Source organism: Durio zibethinus, chromosome 24 (assembly GCF_047325235.1).
Source record: "Durio zibethinus cultivar Kanyao isolate XHJ-2024 chromosome 24, ASM4732523v1, whole genome shotgun sequence".
Taxonomy (NCBI): Eukaryota; Viridiplantae; Streptophyta; class Magnoliopsida; order Malvales; family Malvaceae; genus Durio; species Durio zibethinus.
The window spans coordinates 5,693,229-5,702,521 of NC_143185.1; the positions used below are offsets into that span (position 1 = coordinate 5,693,229).

Consider the following 9,293-nt stretch of genomic DNA (forward strand, 5'->3'; position numbering starts at 1 on the left):
AATAAAAAATATGTTTTTTATTTTATCTTTTAAAATAAAAAAAAGTTTAAAAATAAAAAATGAAAATATATAAAATATAAATTTTTTAATTTTCTTTTTTGAAATAGAAAATAAAAATTAAAAAAAAAGGGCTGGGGAGAGAGAAAGGAAGAGGAGGGGCAAGGCCAACAACATTTATTTGAAGCAGGTCCGACCGATTTGCTTTGGCCAGACCCAATTTGCATCCGGTCGACCCCCTTCCCCTTTTCGCCTCTCTTCTCTCCATCTCCACTTGCTTTGAGCCGGCCAAATGCAACACTGACTAGTATAAACCCCTTCCTTACCCTCCTTTTTTTCTCTCATTTTCTCCCTCCTTTACCTTTTTCTTTTTCTAGGTTTATTTTGTAATTTTAAGTTCAAAACTAAAATTAATATATTTTTTTAATTTTTAATTTAAAATTTTTTTTAAATAATTTATGATATTTTTTATTTTTGAACTAATGATATGACAATGAATCCCAGAGACGACATGACAATGAAATATGATTGGTCGTTGATGCCCCATCATTTTTCAAGGTAACTGATGTTATATTTTGGGACAAAATACATCACGGAAGATAAGTGTAGGAAACCTAATTGTAAATAAAACTTTATAAATACTAATGTGACAGAACCATATACGTTCGGAGGGCAAACAAACATTGAACCCTTAAAAATGCGTAAGGTCCTATTCTGCCTCCTGCTTCTATCCTTAATCCAATCCGAACAAGCCACCATTTGTTACCAAAAACACAGCCTGACACTGAAAGAAAAAACACCATCGAGACACCATTGTTGTAGCACTTTTACTGGATAGAAAGAATCTTCCCTTCCCTTCCCTTCCCTTCCCTTCCCTTCCCTTCCCTTGTGCTTTCTAAGTATATTTGCTTCACTTGTTCAATTAACATATCTGGATACTTGTGTTTTAAATGGATGAAAAAAACACCTTCGCCTGCAAGTTAATATATATTGAATAACAGAAAGGAAATTAAAAAAAAAAAGGTTCTACGACAAAAAGAGGGTTTTAGAATCTGTACAGACATAAGTATTAACATATACAAGTTTCAATACACATGTTCGCAACACTGTTGCACGTTACAATTACCAGGATTGTAGGGTCTGTTTGTCCCCCTCCTATACAATTTATAGACAGCCCTGTAACCTTGGAATTTGGATTCCCAACAATGATTTACATACAAAGAAGTAATCATATGAGCAAAATGACCCAGTAAAGAGACGTCAATGATTAAAAAGCAAAAACACCATAGCTAGTTCAATGACAATTTCTTGCTCTACATATAAACGAAACACTTTCTGCCTCGTTTAATTTTGACTTCTAAAGTGAATTACTTACCATGGAGTGTCCATAACTTAAAAGCAGACACTGCACACGACACAAGCACAACATACATCTCTTCTTCAATTTCTCTTCCAATTTCAGGCACCTATCTACTTGTTAACACTCCTAGCCATTTTATCTCAAGCTAAGAGTAAGATTTCCAAATGCATTGTTAACTCTTCTCTGGCTTTTCATCCAGAAGGCCCTTTGGGCTCTCCAATGAATCCCCAGAATAAGACCCGTCCAGTTGACGAATACAGATGTTCAAATTGCTAGAGAGGAAATGTTCCTGCAAGATCACAAACATATAAAATATAACAAACACATGGTTTACACTAGTGTCCAGAAAACACTGACGGGAAATATGGCCTTTATTAATCTCTCCCTGCATTTTAGAAAGTTTTTAATATAACTTATAAATGAAACAATGTTTGATACCTTCAGCATTTTATTGTTGATATTGATGTGGGCAGATAAGATCATAACCGGGGTCAATCCTTTGCTTAGCTGTTTCAGTTAATAAGCTTTCTACTTTTAAAATGATTGAAATAGTTTCTTCCCAAATCTAATATTTCATGTTTCCATCAATTTGTTAATACTACAAACTTACTATAAAGTTTGCCCCAGTCATTGATTCCCGTCAGATATTACAAATAAGTAGAGAAGTTTTCCTTCTATTTCTATCCACACCACCTCTCATTTTTTTTCTTAGCTGTCCATTCAAATTGATTTCAGGCAGTCCATTTCTTCCAAGCAGGTAAAACATAAAGTAGAACAAGAAAGATGCAAGCTTAAAAATTATTTTTACTTATTCCCTCCTCGCACTATTTCTTGCCTGAGTTTTTACCAATATGCCCATATCTGACTGAATTGTGTGAATTAATCCAATACTAGGATTCATATATCTAATCTATTGTTGGCAAGGAATTTCAGAGTTAAACAAGAACAAGTACTAGTAAAAGCCTTTTAGCTCATATGAAAAACTTGACTGAAATACATTACCTCATCACCAGCCTCTTGGCCCTCTGAATGGAACAGAATTGGCCGGCATCTCTTATCTTCATTCATCAAGCTTGAATTTTGGAAATGTGCCACAAGGGCAGCCTTGCCCTGGATTCGAGCATAAGCCAATGATGCAACCTTCTCACTGTTGAATTTCTCCCATTTCTTTCCGTTAAAAGCCTGTAGAAATTTCCTCAGAATTAACTCTTGTCTTTCTTCACCAAGAAGATACATGTATGAAAGTATGAAACTCTAAGATCCTTGTCTTCTAAGGCCAAGTTGCCATGTTAAATCCCCACGAAAACCAGAAAGACAACTCCTAGTCCCATTTAATATAAAATAACTAATTTAATTTTTTTAATACACTTATATGATGTTAAAAAGTACTAATTTATTGATAATATATACTACTCTTTTGACACACTTAAAAAAGGGACCAAAGGTCGAACCTGGTAGAAGGAGATAATATGTGAAGGAGAGATCATATTGATGAAGGCATAACCTACATTGCACTTGTTCTGCAATCAGATAAGTCAATTAATCATCACCAGCAAATTCAACTTGACATAACCATACAACATGTCAAAAAGCCCCATGGAAAGAGTACCTTGAAATCAATTGGCAAGTAGAGAAAATCATAAGCACCCCTGTGATTTTCATCAATGGCAGCAAGTAGCATCTTCGAAGTATACCTTAAAAATAGAATAAAGGCAGAAACAATCAAGAAAAATAGCATTTTACTTAAAACCTTCAAGCATTGCAATTCTTCACCATTCATTAACTTTGTCTTACTTGTTGGGGATATTTTTAATCATTAAAGTGGTCCTAGCATCTACTCCATTAGATATTTTATCCAAATCAAGCTGATACTGCTTATTGTTATCAATCTGGTTTCCATTATTATCAACTCGCCGACTTCGACTGCGGTCAGCCAACCCTTCACTGCCAATTGTTCCTTGTCCGGGATAAGAACCATTCCCAAGGAAAATAGGACCATGCCTTGGCGTTGGCATCATTCTGAAACTAGGTAAACCATTTTCAGTTACGTTTCCTGGGAGACCAAAACCAGGACTCATAGTTCCACAAGCACCAATATTCATCAATAAACTTCCATTGCTGCGATTTAAACCCACACCAGCAAAAGAAGCAGGGCTCATAAAGGACGTCTCAGGTGACTCTGGGAGGTAGCTAAAGTGCCTATCAAGATGCACACCAGAAGGCGCAGATCCCACATGGTGGTGGTTACTTGAACCAAGAAAAGAGCCATGACGATTTGTGTATGGAAAACCCTGTCCACTTGATGAAAAAGGGTGTGCCACTGACGATGTTGGCCAAGCAGAAGTAGCACGCTCAGTGTAAGGAGTGGGACTTCCCCAAAGGAACTGAGGACCAGTCAATGTCCCAACACCGGATGAACTTGAATTAGATTCACCAAAGCCAGAGACTGGTCCAGGACTTCCACTTAACTTCTGCTCAGAGAAGGATCTAGAATGCTGGTAGGTTGCTCCTTGCACTGATCCAGTATTAGTAAAAATCTGGTTTGTATGGTTGGTCTTCCCTTGGTCCTTACCAATAGGTGCAATCTTTGGAGAGTTAGGCACATGATGTGGGAGAATTGAAGCTAGCCCAGGCAAATTATTGTTCTTTACAGGGCTGAAAGATCCCAACCCTGGAGACTTGCTAAAAGAATGCAAAGGATTGTGTTCAACAGGGCTGCCAAATTGTGCCCACTTACCTGCCACGGTAATGTTTTATTCAGCTAATAATAGAAAATGCATTTTCAACAGACGCAGCTAATGAACTGATGTGTTGAGCATAAAGTTGTTGAGTAGACATGATTGATTTGCATCTAGAATATTTACCTGGAGGAGAGCTCGCAACCGGAGAACCTACATGATGTCTAAAACTTCGAGCATCATCTTGTTCCAGCTCCTGACTTAGCTGCTGCATCAAGCTAACAAAGAAGGGACATTAATTTTAATTTCTTTGCACCAGTGTAAGAATATGCCTCACAACCATAAGGAAAGTGCACTTCTAAGATTCAAAGTTAGCAGAGTTCCTCATGCACTGTCAATGATGGCAGACTTCAAAATTTGCAAATATGCACAAATATTTCAGATGCCCTAGAAAACGGGTGTAGAAACTAGAAAGTTATACGCAGCATAGAAAGTATTTACATGAAATTAGTTAGCTGAAATAAGAAAACTCAATTTAGCATGATGCCCAGTTGGCAGAAGCACTCAGCATTCAAAGGAAGAGCATTTAAGAAAGTATTCTAGTAGAGCCACAACAATTGCACTCCCCTTTCTCCATATTTGTTCAAGTACAGGCAATTCCTGCTCACTATTACTAATCTATGATATTATGTGTTCTGAATTTCGATATTTTTAACTTAAAATTCATAAAGGAACAGTGATTTAACGTGGAAAAATGGTTAAATGACTACAAAGATACTAAGATTCTTCTTATCTCAACAGTTACACTCCATTCCTTTAAGGAAAGATATAAAAGGTAAGAATAAGAAAGCCTCGCAGATTGAACTCCATAGAAAATAACCAGAACTTGGAGTCTAGCTTTCCACCTTTTTTCTATTCTTTCTGCCAACTTCAGATGGATAAAATACAAAACTAAGGTAGAAGAAGAAAATTACACTTCCACCATCTTCCCTGTTCCCTCCTGTGGTTTTGTTATCTAAACAGAAAGATAGTATCTTGTCTGCTAACTCCTATAAGTTCACGATCATTCCAAATTTCTGTCCCACAATATTAAAAACAACATAACAACATTAAAGGCTCATATTTAGTGCTTCTGGAATTATATCCTGCTAAAGATCATCACACAGAAACACCTACAAGAAATCAGATGATACAGAATTCCAATACTTATAGTTTCGGAAGAAGCTATAGAATCAACAGTGATTGGAAGAGTGGCATGGAAGACATGCCAAGGGTGCCGCTTTTCCAAGAAAAAGACTTTAGTCGTGTCAAAACAAAAGAATGCTTTGTGAATTTTTATGAAATCAAAAGCAGAAATAAGAAAATCCTCTCATGGATCAATTAACTACCATTATCTGATCTGAGATTATTTTTCATCTCATTCATTGCAACAATCTGACAAGCAAGACCCTGTACCAACATCAAACACAAAGAAGTTGAAATTAATACTTACTTTCGACGAGCTCCACCAGGGCGGCTAGGTTCAAGCTTTATGCGTTTCCCAGCTATGTCACTCCTATTCAATGCTCTAAGAGCTGCCTCTGCAGCTCTAACATCATAAAATTCTATGAATTTATGGTGTCGCTTGTGTGGTGTTTCCCTGATCTGGATTTTCCACAACCAAAAAGGTAATCAGCAAGTACTGAAGACATGTCAAAAGGGCAATTGAAAGCTGTAGGACAACAAATTATGCAAAACTAATACCTCTTTGACCTCTCCATAATCCCCAAATATTTGGCGAAGGTCATCATTTGATACTGATGGATCCAAATTGAATACTACAAGAGTTCCCTGATTTATATCTTTCTCTGATGGGTTATCCTGGTATGTTACAAGGGAAAAATGCTTCTAAACTTGTGATGGGATCAACAATGTCAAACTCAAATAAAAAACAAAATACACTTTTCCAAACCTTGGGAATTGAGAAATGAATGTCCAGTTTTCTTCGCCTTAGAGGTTTATTTTGTAATGCACGCATTGCAGTGCGTGCAGCTCGAATATCATAGTATGAAATCATTACAAAACCCCTATGCTTGCATGCAGTGTACAAAGTTCTGATATCTCCATATTGCTACAAAAAGCATAAGAATTTCAAGATAATAATAATTATTAGCCTAGTATAATAAAGATGAAAACCATTCTGTGCAAATAAATAAAGAATGACCAAAATAGTTTTTGGTCAAGCAACCAAGAAATAAAATCGTTATCAGCAAGAGATATATTAGGCAGAATAATAGCTAAAAGTAAGATACACACTAACATAGAATACCTCAAAGAGAGATCTCAGTTCAGAGTCTTCAACATTACTATTGATGTTTCGTACGAACAATGTTCTTGAAGGGTGCTCGCCATAAGGATGTTCCCCAGCCACTGTTCCCACACCATTTGGAAGAGAGAGAGGACCAATCCCATTTGCAGCAAACCCATCAGATAAGTTCAACTTCAATATACCAATATTAAGGCTTTCTTGAGGGTCAAAATCCAATTCCATTCCCCCTCCAGTACCAAAGACATCATATTCTTCCAAATCCTCCAGCTGACTAGGCAACCCATTTAAGTCAAAGTCATCCATTATGCCGGCAAGGAGCTCATCTTCATCATCAGGAAGTAAACTTCCAATTGCATTTGTTTCAACATCTTCGAGTGGGCCCTCACCTTCATTTTCAAGCTCTAGGTTATGTAAATTAGGTGAGTTATCATCAACAGAATGACCAGAATGCTCCACATCAGCAAAGTTCACTGCATTTTAGCAAAAGAAAACCTCATTCCTATTCTAAATATAGCACACTATACAACATTTTCATATCAATAGTTGACACATACATTTTTCATGAGGAAGGACAGGTAATGAGCTAGAAAACAAGCTCGCATCACTTGATGAAAGATATGTGTCAGTTCCATGTGGGATGCCCCATGCACCAGTTTCCCACTTTCTATAAATGTTGACTGAAGGGGTATTACATGGACCTATAATAGAAGTAAGAATGATCAAGATCTGGCAACAACAGATAAGCAAAGATGAATAAGATCATATGCTTTTTTATCCTAGAATTCACCAGACGGTGAAAGAAGCAATACCTTCAGATTGACTTGATATCAAACCTTTTGACTTTTGCTCCATTCAATCAATATCTGTAGACAAAAGATATCAAGCATTTACAATCAAAATATGATAATGCAGACTAATCCAGCGTATACAATAGTGATTAGCAGAAACCCTAGAATAGTATAGCATAGAGCAAAGAATTCACTAAATTTTCAAGTTCATACAGAATTCGAACACATACAGCAGTTCCTGAAGTGCAATTCAAGTAAGTAGCAATCACATACTGTACAAAGCTGAAACACATGAAATTTCAGATTCCGGTTTCACAATCCTTTAGCTACCGTTAAACTACAACATTTCCAATCAGTTCTTGATCAAACAACTTTTATCATAAATTATGGTTACTCAAATTCACTTTTGAGTAATCAATCATGCAATGATTCTCTGTAGATAACACAAATCCAAATAATGCAAGCAAATGATCAAGACCACATAGAATATTGAAAAAAGTATCTACAGTGCAAGCTATAAAGAGCTGATAATTATGATCAAACAACAGCAATAGTAAAACATTGTGCTAATAAGTCAACTCCCCAAAAGGTGAAATGTAGAAATTATGTCAAAGAAAATGGAAAATTGCAATTTAGTAAAAAAATAAAAATATCAAAACTCAGCAGCTCAACAAGAACTTCACTTAGAAACAAAGTCAACAAATTTCTAAGCTCAGAAACAAAACTAAACCCTTTTCTCTTAGCACCACTCACTATTTCTTTTTCACTAGTAAATACTGATATTTAACCAAAATAAATAAATAAACAAACAAATAGACAACTAACCAACAAGAAAACAAAAGATATTACATGGGAAGAAATAAATAGCACAGCAAAACAAAAAAAAAAAGAAATACCTTTTAGAAGAAAATGGTATATCAATGTATTGAAAGAGAGTCCATTGAAAAGTAGACTGGGCTGATTCCAAATAAAGGTTTTGTCTTTGATCACCCAAAGTTAAATATACAAAAACAGAAAGAGAGAGAGACTTTCGTAGAAGCTGCGATATTTCTTTCTTATACTCTTCTACTTCCTTCTCCCTCGCCGGGAAACTAGAAAAAAAACAAACTAAACAAAACAAAGACGATTAAAAAAAGGAAACCCAAAACAAAAATAAAAAATTAAAGAGAAAGTGAGAAAAATTTTTCTAGAGAGAAAAAGAGGAAAATGATTGGAGGGAAGGAAAATTATTGAAAGAAAAAGAAAACAAAAAGAAATAGAAAGAACAGAGTTTCTTCAGGTAACCTGCTTCTGTCTTTGAAAAAAAAAAAACACATAATAAAAGATTCTGCTGAATTTGAATTTTGTTTGGCGTCCGTTGACACATAGCCCACAGAAGACACTAAAACATGGTTTATGTGTTTACCCTACATATTCCATTTTATTACGACTTTGCCATGATTCTTTCTGTGATGTGGCGTGGAATTATTGGCTCAAGGATTGATGGTGTAAAGGTGTTTCAAAATAATTCTTACGGAATCCAATCAGATTGCTCTAAAACATCCAACGGCTGGGATATGAACACGAGAGGTTTGGATTTTACAATTAGAGGCATTAGGTCCGAGAATTCATATATGTTTTTTAAAATTTTATTATTAGATATTTAATTTTAATATTTAATTCAAAGTAATTTGATTTTAAAAAAAAGTAACAGATTTTTAATAATATCTAAAGTTTTTGAATTAAAAACTTATTTCTCCTTGTGATATTATAAAATTTCAAATGAAAAAATTATGTTATTTTTAAATTTGGTATGAATAAAAAATTATAAAATAATTATTATTATTTGAAAAAGTATGTTTAGAAGTGACTACAAATTAATTATAGTTTTTGTTATTAAAAAATTTTTTTATATTGTAATTAATAGTGTTTGACATAAAAATACTTTAAATAATCTTATTCAATTTTTTTAAGTTATTTAAGGTAATTTCTAACTAAAAACATCTTAAATAATTCTGTTCAACTTTTTTGAGGATTATTTAAGAAGTTTTTGCTAAAAAATGCCTTATTGATCAATATTATTTAAGGTATTTTTTAGCAAAAAATACCTTAAATACTCTTCAAAAATAAATGTAGCATTATTTAAAGTATTTTTTTTGGCCAAAAATGCTTTAAATACTCTC

The 9,293-nt window shown here is 34.6% G+C and overlaps 1 protein-coding gene across 4 annotated transcripts; it reads right to left on the reverse strand.

Moving 5' to 3' along the window:
• Positions 1–1,040: 1,040 nt before the first annotated feature.
• Positions 1,041–8,482, reverse strand: LOC111316774 (protein MEI2-like 2). 4 transcript variants are annotated; one of them, XM_022918903.2, is made up of 14 exons: positions 8,416–8,482; positions 8,028–8,238; positions 7,153–7,206; positions 6,898–7,041; positions 6,344–6,813; positions 5,987–6,145; positions 5,779–5,895; positions 5,528–5,679; positions 4,222–4,313; positions 3,152–4,094; positions 2,967–3,051; positions 2,809–2,877; positions 2,360–2,539; positions 1,041–1,646 (listed from the first exon to the last, which is right to left on the reverse strand). In XM_022918903.2, exons 3-14 carry the CDS (start codon positions 7,193–7,195, stop codon positions 1,530–1,532), a joined length of 2,571 nt encoding a protein of 856 aa, XP_022774638.2. In that variant the 5' UTR covers positions 7,196–7,206; positions 8,028–8,238; positions 8,416–8,482; the 3' UTR covers positions 1,041–1,529. The 4 variants fall into 4 exon arrangements, with proteins under 4 accessions (XP_022774638.2, XP_022774636.2, XP_022774640.2 ...); XM_022918901.2 differs by lacking the exon at positions 8,416–8,482 and having other exon boundaries at positions 8,028–8,408; XM_022918905.2 differs by lacking the exons at positions 8,028–8,238; positions 8,416–8,482 and adding an exon at positions 7,981–8,009.
• Positions 8,483–9,293: the final 811 nt, after the last annotated feature.